Below are 25,769 nucleotides of genomic sequence, written 5' to 3' on the forward strand. Positions count from 1 at the left end.
CTGCTCTCCACTTCAGGGCTGCCATTCATCCATCTATGTAATTGAGCACATCAGCAAATGAGCGGATCAACTCTCTAGCCCTTCAAAGACCCACACTTAGTACCCATATTCCCCTTCAAGTGTTAAATGAACTCCCCGCTGAGTCTCGCTGACTGTATGTCATTTGGTTTTCCGTCGGTGGGGGAGAAAAAAAGCGCCGTCTTATCTGTCAGCCCCTTCCCCCTTCCCCTATCCCCTCCCCCATCCCTTTGTCTGTCCTGTTCCACAATTGCGGAATAAAGAGCGGTGGCATTTAAAAAGGTCCGCATGTGGAGGGGTTGACATTCAGAGCGCCGCCACCTTAAGGTTAACTCCATACAAAGGGTGATCGCGAATGCAGGCTTTTAAAGCATCAATCATGTCATGTGGAATATCAGATATCAGGTGAGGAGGCAGACTGAGTAGCGTTTAAGATGCAGAGGTAAACAATACAACTCTCTCCAGCATGTCTGGCACTTCAGTCAGACTTGTCAAACACCTTTGACACAAATCTGTGCGCGTACTCCCAAGTATCAGTTACATGCAACAATGGGCACTCAGTTGTGTTCAGGTTTTGTTTGCTGGTGCGCTGCCCAGGCCATATTTGTGCAAATGAATATGGCAGCAAAAAGAGAAAATTATGGACAGTGATCGAGAGATGCTGCCTGAGGGTGAATCTTGACTCCTGGCAAAACTAAGACATTTTCTGGTTCGTTCTTATTTGAAACAGGTGATCTAAGTGCCGGGACTTTCTTTGATTGTAAATAGCTGTTGACAGCCAGTGCTTTGAAAACTCCTTGGGTGACTTGGCCAGGTTTTTGGTTGGGTGCACAAAATGGACATTAAGCAAGGTTTAAGAGAGGTTTTCTTGAAAATACTGGGAGACAAAATCATTAGCCAATTGACTGTGCTGTTTTCTTCCTCTCTGAGCTGCTATCTGGGATGGATCTGGGCCATTTTCTGGTTTAGCTTCCAATGCAGAACGCAAAACATGAAATACAGAAGGCACAGCGCAGGGGAATGAATTCTGGTTTTAACCACCGAAATGATGTATTGGATTTCACACCAGCACTATAGCAATGGCATAATTAAAACATTGTTAATTAAACTTCCATATGGTGTCATTTTGGGAGGGGTAACCATAGCGACATGCTATATAATTTAAGGGCTGTCTGGTCATGGATGGAAGGGAATCATCACGCAAAGCCAGGTTTGTTGCAGTCATTGCTCTGTAATTGGATTTTTTGTTATTGTTGTTGTTGAAAACATAATGCTGATTTTTTTTTTTTATGTTCATTTCCCTGCATAATCACACTTTCATTGCTCACAAACATGTAACAACAAATCCTGTCTAGACTGACACAAATAATACTGCAGAAGCTTGATGGTTGAATTCATACTGTTTTGTGAAAGCGGAGAAAAGAGAGTTTGTTGAACTACTCGTGATGGACACTTCCTTGGAGTTCAAAAAACTCTTTTTGTTTCTCTCTCTCAATTATTTCTCTATCTCCCTCTCTCCATTATTTGATGGTCTGTCTCTAGCTTTGTCGTCCAGTTGCTGTGGGCCTTCCCGGTGCCCTGTGCTCTGGGGAACTACAGCCCACCATTTGAATAATACGCACATAAATAATAGATATATTTTAAAATGCAAATTCTAATAGGGACTTTGGGGGTGACTCAATCATGCAGCGTTTGTGGTTTGACCTTAACTCGGGCTAACAAATTACTGGGAGCTTGGTGTTTCTCATTAGGCGCTCCACGCATCATCACACCGCCAAGCACCGCTCTGCCATAACCACAACCAGTGTATACACCCCGCCTAAATGTTATGCTTTCATCTTTACACAGGTTAATAGTTGTGCCGGATTTTAAAATGTGCTTTTTTGTCACTTAAGTTATAGATCTTAAGTGGTTGTTTAGTGACATGCAGAGTTGAGAGTAATGAATTGCATGTAATGGGATTACACTCAAAGCAACTGGTGCCTGTGATCCATGATTTACTCACAGAAACAACTTGATGTTGCTGATATCAAAGTGGAGTTACAAAGGAATAATGACAGTGTTGCAATTGTTGTTGCTCTGTTAGTAGAATAGATATTTTCCTCATTAAATCACCAAGATGATTCATGGGCTAATTAGTAAGAAATTAGGGGAGGTGATTATCAAAATCAACAGGGAGGCAAGGACAGGAAGTTGGTGTGAAGCCTATTTGTAGTACCAGTAGCCTATCGCTTTGCCCAGCAGTTGACACTGATAGCCTATAGAGAAATACCACTAGGATATCCAGTCGAAACTATGAAAGAAGGAATTAAGGGGTAACAAAAACATTACCAGCAATATATTCTAAAGCACACCAATTCCTCCCTTATTCCTTCTTAATCCTTATTAAGACCAACCTTGAATAGTTGCGATGTATTGAGTCAAAAGTCTGAAAAATTAATCGTTTTTTTATTTCCAACTGAATGACAATGACAGTTCAAACACGACTGAACATCAAAATTAATTTACATTTGATATTGATATAAAAACAATCCAGTATTCTACAAAGTATCTCTCAAGTTACAAGTTTCATTTCTTGGCTTGGACTGTAGGCTATTGGCAACATTTATTGCATCTTACACACACATTGTAAGCTGTATTGACATATAAAACAGCAAAACAAATTGACAATTAGGTGGCCAACAATATCTTGGTAATAGTTGTGCTGTAAAGATGTTTTGAATAAGGTTGTGCCTGGCTGATTGTTTCATGCCATGTTGATATTCAATGTCAAGTCCAATCTTGCCCGCTTCAGCATCAGTCCTGTATGTGCAGCAGTAATTGCTGGAGTTTTCCAGTCTCATTCATCGCTTCTAAAATCAACAGCCATCTCACCTAGTGTTGTCTACAACTTTAAGTCCCTTGTAATCCTTGATGTTTTTCGAAAGTCTCTGTGCTACAAAATACTGACAAAAATTTTGGAACAGAGGAACAACAAAGGCCACACTGTTTGTATTCTTCTGTAATTCCTCTCTAATAACAGCACCGCCAACTATATTGCTACCGTAATCAGATTAGATACTTCTGGGAAATAACAGTCGATAATGTTTGAAGAGGAGGATAATATCCCTATTCAAATTAGTCTGCAAATTGGAATAGAATAAATTGTCTGTTCGACATCATATTTTACTGAGTGTAGAGGCAAAGCAATCCAAAACTAACTGAACGCAATTAGATTATAATTACAGAGTTTGATTAATCTGATGGATTACACTACTGGCTGACAAGTTTAAGAAGGTAATCTGTGACAGATCAGTAATCTGTAACCGATTACATTTTCAAAGTAACCTTCTCAGTCTGGGTGGCCCATGACGGCACTGGTTACAGAGATTGGATGTTCTGTATGAATAATATTGCATCTACTTTGTGGTTTTGTCCTCTGGAATGAAAGCCACACTTAGAATTAGCATTAACTCTATTATAGATAACATTGTTTTACTCTCTAACTTGGTTAGAAAATGACATACAGTTTAGAGAACTAGAGATGTGAACGTAGAAACTAATTACACTGTAATTAGTCATTGTAACAACTTTATGAAATCAGGTAATTGCTTTATGATTACTCTGTAATAAAGTCGTACATGTTTTATACATACCAGGGTGATTAAACCATAACATTGCTATTACTGCAAAGGGTTGGACTATCCCTTGTGTGTCCTGACTCTCAATAACAGCTTTCAGATGTCAACCCAGTATTAGTGGCTTCTTAGGGGACTTATTTATTGGGGGGTGTTGTCTGTGACTTGTTTTAGCTGCATTGATCTCTACCGCTGTAGCACTGTTGTCTTTGTTTCAGTGGATCTGGCAGACTGATTCAGTGGTGTTCTCCACCAGCCTTGCCAGGAGGTAATTGAGGCCCGTCATTCAGAGAAAGAGAGAGGGAGAAAGAAAGAGAGAGGAAGAGAGAGGAAGAGAGAGAGAGATTGTGTATGTGGGTGGGGGAGGGGAGAGAGAGAGAGGGAGAGAAAGTGGGGTTAACAGGAAGGAGCTGCGGCAGTTATGATTTGACACAAATGAAAATGCAAGGTATGATGGTTGCACCGCTGCCTGCTCCTCCCCATAATGACATCCCCTGCTCATTTGATCCATTACCGGTAGTATTACTGTGAGCTATAAATGTCAGCCAAGTTTGAGTCATATTTCCATTCTGCTCAAAAAAAAAAAAAAAAAAAAGGATGTCTCTGTCCCACAGCGCAGCCCTCTGTATCGAGATTGTTTGGTTTTGTTGTTGTTTGAAATTCCTCCAAGTGCCATCTTATTTAGAAAAGCTGATTTTGCGGGACCGTTAGCGCTATCCCGCCACATCTTGAGTGTCTCGTAATGACGCGCTGAATGTCGGAACATGGCATAAAGAGAACACTCTCAAGGTCAGATTGAAATTGGAACCATTTCATCATGAGGCGTTATGGGGAGTGCGTGTATCTGAGTGGGCAATAAATATTGTCAAACGCTAGCGGAGCACAATCAGTATTCAGCGCTTGCATGTGTTATTTTTAGGGCCAGGATTTATTGCAGACTTGTTTCTTTTTGTGGCGCTGTTTAATGTTTACTGTTGCAGATCTATGGCCAACCCTTCAGTGATGTGCTGATTTGATCTACTTCTCTTTTCTGCTCTTGACCCGAGCTTCAGTCCTCACACAGACTTGGTTGTGAGGTCCGCAGCAATTCGGTCGTCACAAGAGATGAATATGGGGGGAAAAGCCATGAGCGTAACATTTCTTTTCAGTGAAAACGGCCTTTGACAAGGTGTGAGTTGCTAATTGAAATGCAAATACTGTATGTTGTTCAAACGAAAGATGTGCCTCCTGGCAGGTGTGTTGATTAGCTACCACTGAAAAACGCGCCGCTAGCCGGCACCCTAAGTGGCTTTGCTGCGATACTGCCAGCGAGCGGGAAATGAAGAGACTATTGAATGCATTTTGTATTTGACAAGACCGTGTCCCTCATCAACACAAAATAAATCCTGAAACTATCCCGCTCACCAGGTCAGGATTCAGCTTGGCTCACAAATTTGACAAGAGACGGATGTTAATATCTCCGCTCGAAAGGGCATTTCCACTTCGACACAATCAAGGACTTGTATTATTCACACTCTGGGCAAAGTCTTAATTGTGTTTCAAAAGGCAAGTCATGTCAGACACCACTTGAACAGAGAATATGGTCCGACCTTTACCAAGGGCACAAAGAGCTCAACGTACTTTGTAGTAGAGTGTTTGTTGACTTGCAGTCAGCCATGAAAAGTCTTTGCAAGTCTTTTTTAATTCTTTCTTGAAGGGCAGTCAAGGCTGCATCACATTAAATCGCAGATACTCCGGAACAATCAAATTGAAAATCGACTGAATTATTATCTCAGGCTTTGTGAACCCACAATAGAGGTTATTGAAAATGATGGTGATTGTCTTCTTACTGCAAATTTTGTCTGCCAACTTGGAGATGAAACATTTTATGCAGAGCATAGTGGGTTTTTTGTGTTTTTTTGTTCTTCTTTTTAGACGACAGTATTGTGTTGATCAGTAACTAGAGAAGAAAAAGGAGTGAAAGAACTAGTGGGTGTGTCTATGTTCCCAAGCAGAATGAGTACCTTCACAAGGTTAAAAATGAATGCGTTCAATTGAATGAACCATCTCCAATTCCTTTGATGACAGCTGCTGATTTAAACTGTGATGCTTACACAATATAAGCTTGATGTAAATGGAAAAGACAAACATCTAGGTTCAGCAAGGTCGCTAAAGTAAGTTTAGCACAAAAAGTACATTTATCTTGATTCATGACAAAAAAAACACAATGTGGACTGAATAAAGACTGCAATTAGTTGGGAAAAAATGTGGTTATCGGAAGGGAGAATTATGGTACGCAATGGAAGGACTTTTCATTGGAGGCTGTTGAGCAATATAGGTTGAAAAGTTCATTAGTTGAAGGATAGCAGATTTCCTAATACTGGTGCCACTACTAGTGCCTCTGATCAAGGGACCGAATCCCCAAGTATCTGTTAACAACCTGCTTCAAGATCAAGTACTGAAACCTAGCTTTGATATGCCACAAAACGCAGTAATTTAGATTAACACAAGACATGGCAGTGAATTTTGGGGTCTATGAGAATGCAAACAAGCTGTCAGTTGAAGAGGGTTAATTTAATAAGCATTAGTTGAACTGGCAGCTCCTGTACATACTGTAGGCCTCCAAACGGCATCAGGTGGAGCTAAGCCCCGGCACATCAGCCTCCACCCGTTTATGACCCCAATAAATATGAATATAATCTAATAAATAACACGAAGATTATTGTTAATAAGGAATTGGACATGTTTTGTTACTTAAACAAGCATATAAATTAGTGACACCCCCGCTGCTAATATTAATGGTATGATCCACACACTTGCAGCATACCTAGCGCTGTGCTTTGAAATATGACAGGAGTCAATCCTAAAAAAAGTACTTAAATATCAGGCTCTATCTAGCAAGACTGCAGGGGAAGGTAAGACTTTTTTTTATAGTACTGCAATTTGAAGTTACATTACTATACCTTTAATAAAAGACCCGTATATCATCTCATCTCATCATTGCAAAACATTTGACACAACAGACAGCCTTGATGTCAGTTGACGTTGGCACTGTAGCTAGTTAGGCAGCGTTAGAGCTAGGTTGACACCTGGCTTGTCTCTGTGCTGGCAGGCAGCTGCAGTCATTATTCAGTAGACCTGCAACCACCGCAGCTCTTTTCCTGTCCGGTAGACTGGGTTCATTTATTGTGCTGCATTTATTTCAAATACATTTATTTGGGATTTTTTTGTCTGAGCTCAAGTACTCAAAGTGAGAAGGAAATTATGTAAATTTGTGTGAAAGTATAAAATTCCAATTCTAATTTGCATGATTTGTAAGCTCTTTTGAAACTGCAAGGGTTGGACTCAAAAGCCTCCCATAAGAAAAACACTTAACCCATACTGTGCCTCCGCATCCTGATGGAGAGTCCACCCTCCACCCTAAAATCTCATTATGTCCCTTTAAGATCTATTGATGCGACCTGGTCAGCTTTCTTAGCAACAAAGACAGAATTCAAACAAACTTGAAAGAAAAATGTTCAAAACACATGCAATCTAAAGATGACATCTGAGTCACAAATGATATGAAATGTAGAGCAGTTTTTTTTGCAGGTGTGGCAGTTTAGCCCAAATGAAGCAAAGGGGGCGAATACTTACAGTATGCAAACTACAATTCTCTGTTAACAATAATAATAATAATTTTATTTATATACTACTTTTCAAAACAAGGTTACAAAGTGCTTTACAAAGCAAGATAAAAACACCAACAGAGTTCATCCTTTTTGGACTAAAAGGAAGTAAAAAGGTGTTAAAGTAAGAGAATAAGACAAGTGTAAAAGGGAAAATAAAATAATAACAAGATATAAAATAGTAAAGAGAAGGAATAACAGACATGCAAAGCAAATGCCTTTACATAAAAGTAAGTTTTGAGGAGAGACTTACAAGATGTTATTTGAATTGGCCTAATATCCAGATTAAATAAGATTTTCTAGAACAATATTGAGATGTGAGTGAATTTTATTCGCTAGCCAGCAACCATGGTTGTTAAATATTTTTTAACCAAGCCAGTTAACACATAAACTAAGACTGGAAGATGGACTGTATTACAGCTGAAAGGCTGTTTTGAACCTAAAGAGTGTATGGGCCACACTGAACTCCTTCAACTGTTTCAAAGAGCTTGGTGCTGGAGCTTGGTCATTAAAACATCAACAACTGCTGTGATGATGTAACATGTAACCTTGTTCCAATTACCTACAGTATGTCATTGGATATGTCCTTACAAAAAGAAACTGTGCACCCATGCATACAATTCTCCCTCACTAACCTGCGATGGTGAACTAACTCTTTGAAATGGCTCTATTATGTTAGGGATTGTCCCTGCACCTAAGACTAAGAATGTGATTTAAATATATTACCAAACTCATTGTTTCTAGCTTCATCACCCTAGATCTATAATTTAACCTTTTATCCCAGGTGCTGTGGATCCCGCCCCTTTATTGTTGAGCTGCGTATTTGGTCGCTTCCTGGTATAGCAGCTAATTCTGTTATTAATCCCTCTACCGTGTCCTTTGTTCCTGATTTTATATTCAGCTGCCCTTCAAAGATCTAGGTTGTGGTATCATTATCAGGTAATGCACAATTTTTCCTGTGTGCTGAAGGCACCTACTTTAAATTTATTGTGGTGAAAGAAGAAAAACATTAATATTTATCAGGTGGAAATACAGGGAAAGAAAGAAATGTAATAGTTGTTTTAATTCAAATCCTTTAAATTTGTATTGAGCGGGGTAAGGATGTGACCAGAAATCTCTTGGTGTGTGACCTGCATATTTTCCTGGTAAATGAGACATGTTAAATGATGTGCCAGAGGGAAAATGGGTCTTTTCAAGCAGCACACACTGTTCCGATCATCACAGATAACCAAGCTGCAAGGCCAGGGACCTAATTTAAGGGCTATTTACCATACGCCAGATTTTCAATGGAACTGCACCCGGCTGCAGAAATGGACAGAAATGGAGAAAAGCTGAAAGAGAAAGAAAGATTTCAAACCTAAGACAACCCACAAACACGATCATTATTTATGTTCTAAGGTTTGCAAAGGCACCGTTAATTAATAATTCATCAATCTCAACTTTGGATCCTTTGCAGTGATTGTTTTGTCAGGCCTCCTCATCTCAGGCTCACAATATACTGCGCTGAAAATAGAACAATACTGAAAAAGGGCAACACTTTTTTGTCAGCGAGTAAGTCGTGGATATTATTAATTCCGGGGCATATCCTCTGGCTGTATCACCCTTGACTGCTCCATCAGACTTCAGCAGCGAAAGGAACACGGTGCTTAATCAGAGCCATAATCCTAGATGAGGACTTAAATGGGATTTGTCTCTAAACGAGTGAGTGTTGTCATTTTTCAACATGTTTGGGCTTATGAGGTCAGCCAGCTCGCAGCAGCAGCACACGAGGAGTGTTGAACAATGAGCTCTCTCTTTCTCTCTCTCTCTCTCTAATCTATTTCTCTATTTCTCTTTATATGACTTTGCATGCGTCTTTGTCTCTCTGTCTCTCTCTCATATAGTCTCATCTTGTGCTTTTCCTGTCTAGTTCACATTCATCCCATGTATGATTCTCTCTGGCCAACCAACCCTCCACGTTTGACTCTAATATGAAACGCACAGCTAACAGAGAAGTGGTAGTTATTTGCCATTTGTTTGGGTAACTGATCATTATTGCTTAGTGCACAGACTTTGAATTCCCATTTAGAAATACTCATTGACACATCTGCAAATGTTTTGTAACGGGGATAAGTGGAGGCCACTGTGCTGTGAGCTCGCTGAGTGGAATGGCCTAACTGAACGAAATATGTGGTTTTACAGAAGCCGGTTGCCAGAGAGCTGCCGGTAGCAGGGGGTCTTCTCCGGCTGCGATGATTCAGCTCAGGTTGAAGTAATGTCAGCTCGAGGGCAAAAAATTGCCGCCCAATTACCGCATCTTCATGGCTGGTATTATCAAGTCCCGCATACAAATATAACCAGTGCAGTGAAATTGTTATTGAAGTTATTGCTAGTGTTAAAGTTTATTTGACAGTGATGGAGGGTGTTGTGAGCGGTCGGAGCGGTTGACTTTTGGCCTCCCAAAATGCACCACCCGGGCCCTTCCCTCCAGCCAGAGTTATGGCATACTTGACTTAGAGGAGATTGCGTACCGATGAGAAATGGGGGGGCTCCTCCTTTTGTTTCTGCACTCAAATATACGGCCTCATTTCATCGGCTTAACGACCTCATTTAAACAAGCCTAATGACTCTTACTAATGTCCGCGCATGGCCGAGAGATTGCGGCTGTTCTCACAAGCAACGTCCTCTGCATGCATATTGTATATCTCTATTATGAGGCCCGGTCTCCTTGGAAAACACAACCTATTTATTGTGCTCTCTCAATGGTCTAGATTAGTATTAATAAAATGCAATGGCTCTTCTGTTGGTCATACAGTTTACAGGTTACGATTTCTAGGGCGTTTTGCGGAGGATCATGGTTTAGTCCGGCGGATATTTCGATATGTTTTTCATCTTACTGTTTTTATCCTTGCAGGGTAGCTGTGTTTAGTAAATGCCAGAAAGTAATTGCCATACATCAATTTCATCACATTTTTCTAAGTGTCTCCCACTCATTTTGGTTTATTGGTTCCCAGCAGTATAGTTTTTGACAGCAGAATTGAGTGCTGGAAAGGTCAGTGAAATGCTAATGCAAAAATATAATTTCAAGCCGGCTCTCCAAAACTCACCAAGAACACATTACAACAGGGAACTGTTAAATCTCCACAACCAGACATATTAGCGCTATTAGCTGTCTCTCTGTGTCACCCCGTGTCGCACCTTGTGATGACTCCACTGCGTCTCCATCGCTACAGCGTGTGATAGTTTCCATTAAAGATTAGAGTGTGAAACCAGCACTTGGCAACTCTGTTCTGGATCAATTTAAATAACAGACTATCCTTGGCGTCAACACAGATCAATATGCAGACATGGGCTTCCTGATGCGGTCATTACCACCCATAGGAGACCATTATGAGAAGCTCCCTTGTCAAAGAGGGATGTAAAAGCACATACCTCCGAATATGTGACAGGAAATCAATGCTCTCTGATAGGGACTGAAACCTGACAGCTCAATAAGCTTTGGAGGGAAGATGTTCGCTCTTATTCCTCCTCCTCCTCCTCCTCCTCCCCATAACTACATCCCATTCCTACAAGGGACTTAACAGCTCAACCCTGCAGACTATTTCAGATTACAAGCTCCTGTCAACAAGTGTACAGGGAACCAGTATTCAGGTTGTGCAAGGTAAATATTTCTCCATGTGCGGCACAGGTGCTGGCTCTGACAACAGAGGTGTCCTTAAAGCCCACCTCCTGTGGCATCATTATTCCTCTCAAATATAGTGAAAGAGTCGCGCAGCCTTCTGCTCAAGAAGGTGGGTACTGCCGTCTTCAGGGACTTCATCACGCTATTGAAATGGGGAAAGAGCCTCTGAAAACATTGCAAGTTTGAAGTGATGCAGTGATGATTAGCTTCACTCCTCGCAAGCCAAATAATTATGAGATTTACCTGTATAACAATGGGATTAAAGTGGGGTTGCACAGCTGCACATGTTACATTTCATAGGAATCGCTTTTGCCATGTAAACAAATGATCCGCTTGCAAGGCATGTTTGCAAAATCACAAACTGTTTATGCAGCCACTGTAGGGGAAATTAATATTACATTTACCAAGGGACTTTGTGCAGTAAATGTGTTAAGAGACTTAAGTATGTTTTGGTATGCTGGTTTTCAGAATATGCATAAATGCGGCCCACAGTAAATGCAGATATTCAAAGGGTTTGATATATTCAAGCGACATTGAATTTTAGATACTAGTGGTGACTGCTTTTTATATTTTATTGATGGAGAGGTCTATCTACTTACATGAAGTGTATGAGAGAGAGAGAGCAGATATAGCTCAGTTATTACTGCTACAGAAATGTATTTATACACTAGGTTTTTATTTAGCTGTTTTCAGTTGAGTCATAAGTGATTCATCTAACTTTTGTTTTGTTTATGCTTATTAATGCAATTTATCTTTATCCAGGATCATTTTTTCAGCACTGACATGGCTTCATTAACTGATAAGATGAGATATCAGCTCAGAAAAAAAACAAAAAAAAAGTTTATGGATTTCTCTAGGTTTCTGAAGTCCTAACTTTCCCTAGTTTGATGAACACATACCCGCCGAAGTGATCCAACACAATTGTTTGTACATCTGCCCATTTCTCTCCAACACAGGAGCTTTGTCTTCAGTGTGGCACTGGGACAGATAAAATGGATATTGAGCAGAACTTTGATTCTCACAAGTTTGAAGATAAATGGGGAAAACAGACGGATGCCAACTAGCCAGAATTTTTGTTCAGTGATTCTTCACAACACTGTTGTTACTCTGTAGCGTAATAGCAGTATATGCTTCTACTGGAGAGGGCCAGGCACCATCAAAAAAAAAGAAAACAAAGGAATTGGAGAATGTGTGTGAACTGCAGCCTTGACAGATGCATTGATTTTACCTCGTGAAATCTGTACTTGGACTAGACACAAAGCTTTTCCAGGATTCCAAATAATTTCTCTAAAATATTGACTTTCAGAATACATAGACGGTACTGTATTTTCATTGTCAATACAAATGGATTTCTTTTATTCTGACAGTAGGATTCTAATATTGCATTATTCCTGTCTGAAGGACCCTTGCTGCAAAGGCAGAATAATGGCTGCTAGCAAAGACTATACAAACATGAGTGAGGATGTTTAAAAAAGAAATGTGTGTCGCCTCTACTCGTAATAATGTTCCTTCTAACAGAATCCGTTGAGAGTGAGTTCAACCGCACACTGAAAGGTATTCAACTGACTTATTCATCTGTGTCACATCTTACAAACTTTCTGTTTCAATCACATTTTCAAAAAATATTGGCACAAAGAGTGCACTTCGCATTCTGGCTTTGTCACGATTATTCCGTTTTTGAAATGCCTCATTCAGCCTGGTGGCTGCTATCGAATAATAATGAAAAACGAAATGTAATTAAAAGAAGATTGCTTTATAGTTCACCATGGGTCAGTTTCATTCATTATGAAGAGTCACTGGCATTTAAAATGGAAAACAAGAAAACATGTGACAGACAGTTATACAGCTGTAGTTTCCCAGACAGTATCTCATGTAGCAAGACTGATACTTTTCTAATCATAGGTAGGTGTTGAATTGGTTTTGAGCACTTTCTGCCAAATCGCTGTTAAGAAACAGTGGAGACATAGATACATCAAAAAATCCTCATTTTACTTGTCAATTGTAACTTTCCATACAGGATGTGGAGCTTGAAATTAGTTTTGCCATCTGGATGGAACACCATTAGCATTTGAAAAACCAACGATGTTAGGCCAAATCAAGAGAAGCGCATTCACAGGCAGATGAAAGGCGCCCCCAAACAGAGAGAAAAACTTTCACTTAAAAATCCTCCCGTAATTCAACCCAAGGTCTGTTTATCCACCTGCTGCAGCGGAGTTCATGGCTATTTCTCAGTTTCTTTAGGAGTGTTGAGGCGCTAATGATCCCAGCGTGTCTCTCCAGTGTATCTCTTACCCCTGGCTGTGTGCTGTGTGGACTCCCCCCCTGTGCTAGCGGGAGCTGTGGAGCTGTGCTGCAGGGTGTCTGCCGCTCCCGTCAGTGGGCCGCTGACCACTTCATCTTGTGGGATAAAACCAGTCTTTCAGGCTCCTCACAAACCCTGTGGGAGCGGTGCCGCGGCTCAAAGACTGAAACCTCAAAGACGATAGGTTGGAACACTGCCACAGGTTACACATCTGGCTGTGTGTGGACTTGTCTTTTTGGTTGATAAAGTCTCAGGAACGTATTCTCAAAAGGTCCATAAGTCTGACTATGCCATGCAACTTCCATGAAATATTTGTTTTTACTATTAGCCTCAAACTTACCTACCTCAAACCTAGACTTAAGATAGTATATTATATTCCCTTTACCAAATATCCAGGAAATGCTCTCTAGCGTGACATATAAAATTAAAAAGAGTGCAAAGTAAGAGGAAAGTAAAAGGCTTGTTGGCACATACATACCTTCAGTGGAGTCCTGAGGGGGTTTGATTTGACAGAGCTGTAACGTAGATTCTGCTGTACTTCACTTTATACTGCTATTTTTAGGAAGCTCATGAAAGGTGATAGGCACTCTGTAGCCAGTTGGCATATTCATTTCAATGTCCAGAATTCAGCTGAGCAGGGCTGATAAATTTGGTCACTGCATCCTCATAACGTTGCAGTCCCTACTCCATTAATTAGGCACATTTGCTGCAAATACCGGTCATTGGCTGTGCCTGGTGTTTGGTGTTTAATTACTCACACTTGTAGCTTGATTACAAATACCCATTTGCCTACCAGGTGGTGATGTGATGTGATGTGATGTAACACTATAAAATGCTCCAATATGTGAATTTGAGCAGACTAAATGCTATGGATATGCTTGAGAGAAGAAACAAAATACAGCCTTGCTTATTTCCAAACCATCTGGTTTGAAATAGCCAATTTCAGATCTCTTATTAGGCCGTTTTGCTCAGAATACCATGGGTGTTTCCCAGAAAGCTGACTGTTCTGTACTCATGGTCCCTATTGACCAAAGACTGCATCTCTTTGTCTGCCTGATCTCTCAGTGCCCAACGAAAGTCAATAAGGCGATGCTCCATGGAATAGTAACATCTATCTATCTGTCTGCCTGTCTATACTGCCTATTTATATATTCTGTCAGTGCATTTATGTATGTATGTGAGAGAGAATGTATATCTGTGAAATATCTGTTAAGCTTATGAAACATGCTAGATACTTGGAGCACACTTGAAACTTTGGATGTTTCTGCCCCCTCTTTTGCCCATCTTGCTAGTCTGTCTCTGCTATACATGTCGAATCAAGGTCGAAACAACATAATCTTTAAAAGATTATCTTCAAAACATTATCTTCAAAACATTTCGCTGACGTCACTGGACTCGTGTGCTATTGAGCTGTTGCTTGCTGTCAAATCTTTGAAAATGGGTTTCTCGTATATATGCTTGTTTGTCAAAAGTAGAGGCAAAACATTACAGCGTTATTTCTATTCTTGGGATGGCATTAGAGCTCACCAAATCTGCCTTAACCAATCTGCCTTTCAGTCACAGCTCCTTGAAATTAATTTGCTTGATTAAACTGTTCATTGTGGTTGATGTAATGAATATAATCTGTATTGTAATCAGTTGTGTGAGTTTGCTTTGTCGCTGAGTTTTTCAGCAACTGTTCTGAACACGGGTAAACAGCGTTTGAAATGTCCTGAAAATTGAAGGATATCTCCAACTACATGTCATCCCAAAAAAATCACTCTGCTCTCCTAATGTTATTAATGTTGGCTTGGTTATTGGAATTAATTGACTTGTCTGTGGCCAGGCTGTAGCCATGCTGTGGCCTGTTTGGCACTGTCTGTAGAACCAGGCCAAACCTGGCTGGACCATGGTGGAGCCAGCTGCATTTCCTACCATGGTCAGACCTGGCTAAAGTTAGTGACAAGTTCAAACATCAAGGATTAACAGATATTGGCCCATATTCATAGAACTCACTGGCAGGGTTAACGACGCGGTAGTGGGTAAGACCGCAGCGGGCAGCATTCTCCCTATTCGTAGACCGCCTATTTTGGCACCACCGCCCGCTCCTGATCATTTGCATATCCCGTAAGCGATTCATGAAAGCACACCGCTGCGCAAAAAATACCGCTTGCTCTGGCAAGGCAGTATAGTTCCAACTTATGATTATCTATGTAAAAAAATCTTAATTAATAAACAAAATATCTCTAAAAGCTATGTTTTGTCAATGGGTTTCAGTGCTGTGCTTGGAAACAGGTGTTAGTGGTTAATATATTTTGCACTTCTTCTCTTAATATACAGAGTTCTGCTGGCGAGAACGGCTTCCTTTGCCTTTCTGACATATCTAGATTGTGATCCATTGTGCTTGCACCTGGATGTAAATGATCAGGGGGGTGTTTAATATGCAACACTTCATTTACATATTGATTTTCATTGGCTTTCATGTGGGCCACCGCGGACAATAACGCCATGGTAAAGAGTCTCCGCCGCGGTAGCCACCGTCACGGCAACTTTATGAATCACCTCAAATTACCACGCTGCAGATTTTGCGCCGCACAACGCTGTCACTGCTGAGTTTTAGGAATATGGGCTGTTTAGATTAAATAAAATGTTTTTGTGTTCAGTGAAACATTTGTGTTTCACAAAATAAGCAATCACAAGAATATCAATGAAACTGTCAATTGTTATTTTTGTTTCACTGTCATCTCAGTCTACTCCTGAAACTAAATGCAAATTCAAAGTGTGCGAAAATTGTTCATTATTTTCAAATCCTGCTCTTCTTACTTCTCTACTAGCTTGCTAATCAATGCCGTTGCAAACTAAACCACACCACACCACAGCTAGGCCCAGCTGTGCTGGTAGCCTGGTGGCCATTAGGGAAATATCACTAGCAAGAGAACATTCCACAATGGATAAAGTGAGTGGGACTTCCTGATGATAAGTGTGGTTAACTGAATGGAAGCTGATGTAAAACACATCTAATTGCAATCCCTGTGACTTCAGCTCAGCATGGTGGACTCTTTGCTGTAATTTGTCTTCTCTGGTGTTCACACCTGTTAAGAGCAAATGAAGAAATTAATGTGAGCGTCAGTCAAGAATGTAGGTTTTCCTCATTTCATTGTGTTATTCTAGGCTTTCCAAGCATGAGTATCTGCTGACTATTACATGTCAGTATCTGTCTCCTTATATCCATAAAACCTCACATTTTGGGGTCATTTTTCTGTAGTTGGTTTGGATTACGCACCACAGTTTGTTTGGAAGAGGGCTGAGACCCGTATTTTCAGACGGTGCCATTATTTGGTGCAGACCGGAGTTACATGCTTGGTGTGCAGCGAATGTCTCAGGAGCTGCATCTCTTGCCAGTCCATCACATCCTTCTGGTAGTTTCTGTATGAGGAGAAACGAGTATAGAGGGAGGGAGAGAGAGTAATGGGTGGAGAATGAAGGTGTGGGGTTGTGGACAGAGGGAAACAGATTGCAGGAGAGTTGGGCAAAATGTAAGCAATATTAAGTAATGTGTGATTGATGTGCATGTGGAGGTGTGATAAGGCAGAGTTGCTGTGTAGCTTCTACTCCCAAACTGAAGTTAAATGTTATTTCCATTAATTTGTCTAAGGTGGTAGCCAACCTGTCCTTAAGGGAAGAGTGATGACTACATTCAAAACTATTCAAGATAGTCACAAATCCAGCTACAAGCAATCCAAAAACAGATTGGTTTGTCCAGAATGAAGCACGTATTCCACATTACCATTTCACAGCGTGATAACAAAGTGACCTGCAGTAATAGTGCAGTTGGGAACATCGTTAGTGATTCTGCACTATTTTAAGTGCACCTTTACTTTGATGTTGTTTAAAACACTTTCAGTCATAGTTTGCTGTGGGAATATTAAATTGACTTGCTATGTAAGTGTAGCCTCATGGAATTATGTTGTCTTCCGCTGAATTTCCCCACTGATGTCCAAACTCACCATATAAAGTGTTTCTAGCTCTGAGTGAGGCGCATCTGCCAGAACATCCTGCTATTTCGCTCACAGATTGCATGCATTGTAAAATTAATTTAAAACTGCCCATATTGCAGTCTTGCCAAAGTAGATATTGTTCCCCTTCATATTGCAATATCAATATGAATTCAATTTATTCTTTAGTCCTAAACGGCTATTTGCCCAGTTAACACTCATTCAGTGTATGCGTACACACACACACACACACACACACACACACACACACACACATTCACAATGGTAGCTTTGGCTCAATCTTCAACCACAGACAAAGCTACAGAGTCGTCTTGGTCTCAGTGGCTGCTGCTGTGACAGGCAGTGGACATTTTGTTCCCTAAACACTCACCACATATCAGGCAGGGTCAGGGCCTGGTGGAGACCTATGTCTCTCACTGTCCCAGCCAGGGCCAATGGAGGGCAACATGGCCCCCGACACACTCCTCTGGGAGGTGTTACCATGACACAAGGAAGTCTCCGCATCCAATCACCAGTCCCCCCCCTCCGGGAAGCCTCGCTGCCGCCACCGCCGACTCCGCCAGCCTCAGATGAAGCGTTTTCACAGTGGAATCCCGGCCCTTTACAGCCCGGGCCACTTATCTGCAAGAGAAAAGAAAACACGAGAGAGGGAGGGGTTGAGTTAGGGTTGGAGGGCGAGCTCCGCAACCTCGGAGCACTCATGGGATATTAGGCGGGGTTTCCATCCCTGCCTTTCCACTGAAGCCTGTCGGCCTCGCCCCTGCGAACACGCTCCTGTTTTCCGGAACGTGTGCGTTGAGCCGGGAGCTCGCTGAGCTGTCGGTGTGTCTTAGCTGAAATTTCAGTGGAAGTGAAGTCCGTTCCCCTTCAGTCGTTTGGCCTGGGGCTGGAAATTATAGAGTCTGTATTCGTAGCTCTTCTGTAGTGCATCACTAGTATATACCCCCGCCAGGCGCTTCTGTGGTGTGTTTTCATTATGTCTGTCGTGCTGCTGAGGGTCAGTGTTAAGTGTTGGTGCGGGGAAGTGTCCACTTTGTTTGGATTTTCAATTGTTAGTGCATCGACCTCCATATGAAGTCATGAACAGTCAAAAACAATAATGTCTGACATTTCTTCCTGTGTACTGTCATACTGCCTGAATGCTGGTGGTGAATACAGATTTCAAGGGGATTGACTGTTCATGAGACATATGATATGCACTTGAAAATCAGCGTTTTACTAAAATTAAATATTGCTTTAACAAAGAGCCGTGGGCTATAAAGAGTGTCAAGCCTTATTCAAGAAACGTCAATCATGAATTGAGACATTTAAATCTACGTTGACCAAATTCCAGTAAGGGATGTAGGAGTGAGAGACAGCTTTGCAGACAGTTGGTTTTTTTTTACTTCTTGTGAGTAAAATAATACTTAATATTTTGAGTCTAACGGCATGAAATATGTTGTGCTGTTACAAAACGAAATGTCACCATATTATCTTGTCACTCAATTAGACATGTTTGTATTTTGACTCAGTTGGTTCTTTCTCGCTGTGAACTGAAAAAAAGCAAGCAAAGGCAAGGATACAAGCTACTTACCTAATGCAAGTCCTGGTCCTGATAATTTGGAATAATAATGTTGGATGAATGCACATTTGTAGCACTCAGAATCAAACATCATCGTGTCATGTTTGAGAGTGAATTTTTCAATTAGCTGCCAGCCTCGGTCAAAGAAAGGGATTTGATCAAAGCTATGTGCTATCACACATTTTTATCTATTGCGGCTTCTTTTTGAGAATGACAGTTTAGATATGAGTGAGTAAAATTTACAATGTAAGGTGTTCAAATGCTGTACACAAGATTTGCTCATATGCACACAGAAAAATCGCTTCATTTTGTAAATAATACAGTGCACTGGATATAATCGCCGTATTAGTGCGCATTTTCTGAATTCCATTTACTGGATCGTTTTCAATAAAAAATATTACCTTGGACTCCTCTCTGTCTCTCTCCAGTATGCGGCTGTCATCCTAAATACCTTCTCTGCCCATGGCACCACGCTGATCGCCATGTTGGAAAACCACTGCATTTTAAGATGGCTGCCAAAAATGGCGAGATAGTCTCTTTGTTTACTCGTGAGATGCTCTGCTATGCTCCAGTCTAATAGATTGGACACAGCCGCCCCATGGTTCGGCTCCAGCATTCACCACCCTTATGATGGAAGTCCAGAACAAATCCACTTCACATTTAGGTGTCAGCACGTTGTCATGGAAAGGCGGTACCTCTATACAGTAAGTGAATAATGTTCGAAAGAAAACGAGAGTTTGTAGGTTGTGTCCTTTGTATACTCCTGTGCGCTCCGGGTCAGTTTCGGACCACACTTGGCTGAAGCTTTGGGCAGAGGTAGAGAAAAGGGAGATTTTTTTCTCTCCATTTTAGCAAAGCCGAAAATGATGTGTCAAAGGAAATGATACAAGGCTATATGATGGATGGGTTTGTCTCACTCTGCCTCTCAATCTCTCACTCCCTCCTTCGCTACCGTTCTATCTGTCTCTTTTCTTTTCTGAGAGAAAAACCATTACTTCCATCACTCTCCACATTTCAGCCAAATTCTCTGCATCTGTCCAAGCCTGGCCAAAGGGAAGAAAAAGCCATTCTGCCGGAGTTGAATTTAATTTCCTTGCCTGCACATACTGTTCTCTGATTTGTTCATGGTGTGGAGTCACAATGTGATATTATTTTACGGTGCACACAATATAGCCAGGCACCGCTGCTGCTGCTGTTATTGAAATTTTGATTATGATTAAATTTGTGTACACGTATCTCCCCAGAGATAGCTGGCCGATTGTGGAGGTGCGTTTTCTCGGATGCATTTAAATTGAACTATAATGGGAGCTCCACACCGCGCTACCAGAAATCCAGGAACATGCCCAGTCCATCCGCTTGGCTTTGATTAATTGATAAACCTATCAGGAAAAACAACCGCACATTAACAGGCCTGCCTGATTACCATGGCAGTGAAGTGATATCACAGAACAGTGAACCTGCTACTTGCCTGCGGTCAGTTGTTTTCCTCTTGTCTGTAAAGAGCTTTGCCACCAGAGGAACATTGAACCTTAAAAGGCAGAACATAATCAACCGGTGTAGCACTGGCCTGCACCCTGCACATCGCTATCTCATTGTGTCTGGCAGTTCTGCTAATGACATTTCATGAGATTAGCTTTTCACTGTGGTATTGTTACTGACCTGTGTGTGTGTGTGTGTGTGTGTGTGTGTGTGTCCCTATCTCAGGCTCTCGCACTCCCTCAATACTCTTTTTTTTTTTCATCTCCTTCCCGCCTCTCGCTCCCTCCTTTACTCTCTCTACACCTTCCTTTCCCACCCAGACCTGTTATTAAATCTCATAGCAGTTTGTTGATTTGATCAGTGTGTGCTGTAACGTCGTTGGCCCCAAAGGGACCTTGGTGTTATAGACATACTCATCTCTCTGTCTCTCTCTCTCTCTCTCTCTCTCTCTCTCTCTCTCTCTCTCTCTCTCTCTCTTTTCTATCTCTCTATGAGTCGAGCAATAAACTAATTTCTCTGGGGAGACTAAAGGCATCTCACAACTGGATGGGAGCTCTATGTGTTCAGGATTAGGTATGCTGGCCCATACCTCGAATACAATGGGTACAAGGAGTTGGAGCTTAAGCAGAATGTCCATGGTAGTCGTTTTCGTGCATTAGGTGTGGATCCCTCTGTTCTCGCCTCCCCCGTTTTATTAGAGGATTGAACTGGTGCCATAACTCACACAGACAAGGGCTGGCTCGAACAAAACGCAAAGGCAAACACAAAGTCATGAGCAAACGCTTGCTGTTTATTTGGATGTGGATGTTGGGGATGACTCAAAGCAATCGGAGCCCAGAGCCCTGGATCACCGCGAGGCCCCTCCTATATGTACCCATAGCAGATGGTGGCCAGTGGCAACGGCTTTTGGTAGGCACAATAATGCCGCCTGCTTTTGCTAGATGGTAGAGCACACATGGTGACAGATGTCAGCATTGGCCATGTCCAAGAAAATAGCTGATATGCCAGCTAGTTTCATACTACTGTCTCCACTGCCTGGATGGAGGAAGACAAGCATACAATCAGGCCTGATGCTTCTTGATTTCCTTTCCTCTATCCAATACAATGATTCTGACAGGTCTGCAACGTTCACATTCAGCGGCTTGAGAAATAAGTACCCTTTTAGTTTTGCTGTGTGTGCATATGTGTGCTAGTGTACATGCGCATGTGTGATTTTGCCCGGGTGGGTGGATGGATGGCTGCTTACAAATTCTGAAAGTGGCTCCATCTATTTGCATGTAGCAGTCTATTTGTGTCCTCCAATAGACAGCAATTTATGAAAACATGCTCCATATTAAGAATAACCTAATGGTTTCATATAACACGTAGCTTACCCAACAGGCAATTGACTTATGCATTATTTCTTCAGTTTTAGTTTTCTAGTATTAGTATTTTCCTGCTGTTTTTTATTGAGCTTTGTGCAGTAATATGTCTTTATTTTGGTGCAGATACAGATGCAGTTGCAGAGTGCCAGCATGTTCTAAATATGATTAAATGCAGCTTAAGCTGCTTGATGGAATCTGACCTTTAGTTCTGTACATGGCTGCTGGAGTGAGTGTGTGTATCGCATGTGTGCACACAATCCATACTTGCAGTACGCGGCCCATACGCACAGGCGTTCTATACAAAACCTTCAGTACAAAAAAGAATCCCCAGCCAGCTTGACAACAAACACGGAATGGCTTGGCACGACCCAAAATTATTTTTCTGGCTCCCCTCCTCTTCTCCAGCATGGTTTTTGTCGAGTCAGAGGAAACCATCTGCTGCCCGGCGATAATGGGTGGCCAGGGAGGAGGGGACTGGCAAAAGGGAGAGCAAATAAAATTGAGAGAAAATGGCAGGCGCTGTCCCAGTACCTACAGTACCTTCCTGCCTGCCTGCAGCAACTCTGCCATCTTAATAAACATCCCGTCTGATATGTCTTGGCTTGTGTGTGCACATGTATTTGCGCCTGTGCTTGTATGTATGTGTGTGTGTGTGCGTGTGTGTGTGTACACGTGCCTGTGTGTATGAGCATGTATGTGTGCATGGGTGTCTGTGTGCGTGAGGATGTGTGTATGTGTATTTCCTATCTAACCTTGATCATTTTCAAGTCAGGATTGTTCCTGAGCCTAGCTGATATGCTGTCAATGTGATGGCGCCGACTAAGAACCATATTTTTTTTTCCTGGTGCAGTAAAACTGTGACAGATGGATTGCCTTTCAGCAGAGGAGATTTTTTCTGGGGTTTTTTTTTATTCGGTCTCAATTTTTTTTTTTTTGGCTTTGTTTTGGGTAAATGGGTGGTATTAATGAGAGAATATTATGAGGCAGGTGCAGGGCTAAAGGAAAGTATGAGAGTTAATGAGCAATTGTAGAGAAGGAAAGGCAAAGCATGGCAACAGAGGAGTGCACTAAAGCACAGAGTGGAGGAGGAAAAACGCTCATTAAAACAAATAGTATAGAGAGCAACTCTTCACCTTGAAAATGGTCTGAATTTTACCTCTGGCATCTCCAGGGTTTTCAAATGTTATTGAGTGCTCAGGGCATTCTCTCAGTAAACCATTTCAGTTTTCTCTTGTCTGAAGTGGACAGGTTGAACTGGACAAAAAGAGCTCAGACCTGTCAGTCTGCCTTCCCCTAAACTCCGCTTCACTCTCGCTCCATCACATTGTTTTCCACTTTGCCTTGAGATGTTTCCGTTAACTGTTTTTTTTTGCCCTCAGCACTTACAAACTGTCAGATAACTTTCAGTATGGATTTATCTAGAATGCGACACTCATTGAAGTTGTCTGCTATTACAGTACACATGTTGTGCAGCATCGATACCATATCAGGAATTTCCTTGGCAGCATCTTGACATTGACAGCTCTGAGAAGCTGTGATAAACCCAATCTTTAAGCATCCTGAGATGGGATCGATCAGATATGTAAAGCTGCGCATTAATTCATGTTGAACCAAATTGTTTGGATTGTGTTGTTGTCGCTGTGCGGTCAGTCTGCCAGGGGCGCAGGCTTTGTCGATGCGGCAGTTGGAATGCATGATGGGCTGCTTGATGAAGTGGACGCAGGGTCAGGGAGGATAATGGAATTGAGGGATGGAGGGGGGGTAGAGGGAGGGATGGAGGGATCAGCCAGTAGGACACAGGAGAGGCCTGGTGACCAGGTCTTTTCTATTAACTCAGAAGGCTGGCTGGGGTGAGCAGGGGAATCAGGCTTGCCTCTGCCCTTTCCCTTCTTGGCTCTTAGACCAAGCGTCCAAACTGCAGATAGGGAGAAGGGAATATTGCTCTGGGGTCCAATGGTGATTGACCCTGTGTTTTCATCAGCCTGGGCTTGCCTGATAACACTTCTCACTCCCGTACCAGAGAGAAATATTGGAGGTGTGGGTGCAAGGGACGGCTTAGGGAGCTCTAAGTTTGGTTTGGAGAAGTTGCGTTGGATTCAGTCCACCCTCGCACATTGTTACCTAGCTTTTCTTTTTCTTTTTCTGAAATGGTCTGCTGAAGGATTCCTTTCTATTCACTCTTATTTGTTATATGTTTGTTCAAAATTCTATTATCTCACTTGACTGAACACAATGTTTAATTCATTGCAAAAATCTCAGGGTGGGGATCTGAATGCGAGTGTAACCTGCACTAAAAAGCTCATTCTTATTGGTACATAAAAAGGTAAACAAGTGAATAGTGTTATTTCTTCAAAGACTCTTGAGGCCATGAACAGGATTTTTCTGCCCTACTCCCATTATATTCAGACTGTAATCAGCAATCACTCACTGCTAATTTTAACAACCAGTCTGCCCTACTCATCATCACGGCTCACTTCAAGACCTTAAAATTAAAGAACAGGTCAGAACACGACTGCTATAGTAAGAATGCGATTCACTGCATTAATATTTCTAACTAGGAAATAAAATACAGTATTTAACACAAACTCATTGACAATATATGATTTTAGAATAATTTACCATCTACAGCGCTGCAGTGTATTGCGTCTAAAGATCACCGGTGTAAAGTGGCTTGGTTTGTGTTCTCAGATGCCATGCTGTTCTTTTTGTTGTTTGCCTTCTGTCTGTTATTTTTCCTTGGGATTTTTATTTTGCTTGTGTGATGATCTAAGCAGCCGTGTTGTTGTTCTTCTGCTGTTGTGCTGCAGGTCTCAGGTCTGTCTCCTGGAGAGAACCAGGCCCCAGGACTGCTGCTGGCTCCGGGGGTGCGGTGGGGACAGACGCCCATCAACCAGCTCACACCCTGGGATACAGATGAGCCCCCTGCAAAGCAACACCGAGACAGCGAGCCCACCGGTAATGAAGCACACACACACACACACACACACACACACCGCCCACATACACATTTACATATACACGCGTAAGCATACACAGGCTCACTCGCACAATACAACTGAGATATGTGTACACACCACGGAGCAAGTGCATGCAAGGACGCCTGCATGCATGTATGCATGTATACAGACACACACACACACACACAACACACATGTACACACACTCATGTACTACACCCAAAACAGCTCAGAGGCAGCTAGCAACACAACATGCATACATTACATACACAAACATGCATAATGTTCATTCAAAAACGCCGTCTTTACATACTCCATCTTAACCATGTACATAATTACGCATATAATTATAGAAATTTCTCCATGAGTGTGATATCAAGAAATGAAAAAAGGAAAAAGTATGTGTCCACATTGCACCTTCACAAGCCCTGCAGTCCCCCACCATCTTCACCTGCATATTGCTTCTGTTCTCATCTTGTTGTCCTTGTTCATGTTACTGTGTCACTTACCGAAGCTAATCTAGCTTAAACTAAACTTATTTGACAAAAGTCTGAAAGTCCTCCAAATGATCTCCACAAGGTTTAATTTGGATGTCGACCTTATTAATTCTATTCATGCCACTTTAAAAACCTGTAAGGAGCAGGGAGGCGCACCGCGGCATGCAGGCTTGACAGTAACGGGTTAAGCCACCGCTGAAGTTTTTACTCTTATTGTAATGAACTCACCCAGAATGGCTCTGCCCTAGAGCAGTCAATTTCCCTCCATTGCTCTGCTGGCCTCTGCCTCCTGCTCATCACAAATGTGTCTCATTTAAGAATAATACTGGCACAGAGCTTGTTCCAGTGGAACTTCTGCCTCAACACATCCAGATTGTAGACGGCTGCTACGCTGTGGCAGCATAGTGTCATGCTCAAAACATGTTTCACAGGCCTACATTATAAAATCTAAGCCTGTGCTGCAGCATGGGCAACTGATGTACAGTAGGCTAATTAGCTCCTAAGTGTAATTCACATAGTTCCATAAAGATTTAATTTGGGTCATGGATTAATAATTAAACAGTCTGATCAGTTTGCTAAGCAGGATGTTTCTTCCAGGGTTGGGGCCATTCATGAATTGAATTGAGAAGGCATGGTAAATTCCAATTCAGTCGCACCAAGCTCTAAGGAAA

General features: G+C 41.8%; 1 protein-coding gene across 1 annotated transcript in view; it reads left to right on the plus strand.

Annotated features, from left to right (window-relative positions):
- The window catches only part of klhl29 (kelch like family member 29), a 195,649-nt gene that overhangs the window by 76,721 nt on the left and 93,159 nt on the right, over positions 1 to 25,769 (plus strand). The window contains exon 4 of the mRNA XM_078289746.1: positions 24,452 to 24,599. Coding sequence (XP_078145872.1) covers positions 24,452 to 24,599 — 148 coding nt within the window. The remainder of the gene's footprint in view (positions 1 to 24,451; positions 24,600 to 25,769) is intronic.

The sequence above is a fragment of the Centroberyx gerrardi genome, chromosome 18 (assembly GCF_048128805.1).
Source record: "Centroberyx gerrardi isolate f3 chromosome 18, fCenGer3.hap1.cur.20231027, whole genome shotgun sequence".
In the NCBI taxonomy this organism is placed as follows: domain Eukaryota; kingdom Metazoa; phylum Chordata; class Actinopteri; order Beryciformes; family Berycidae; genus Centroberyx; species Centroberyx gerrardi.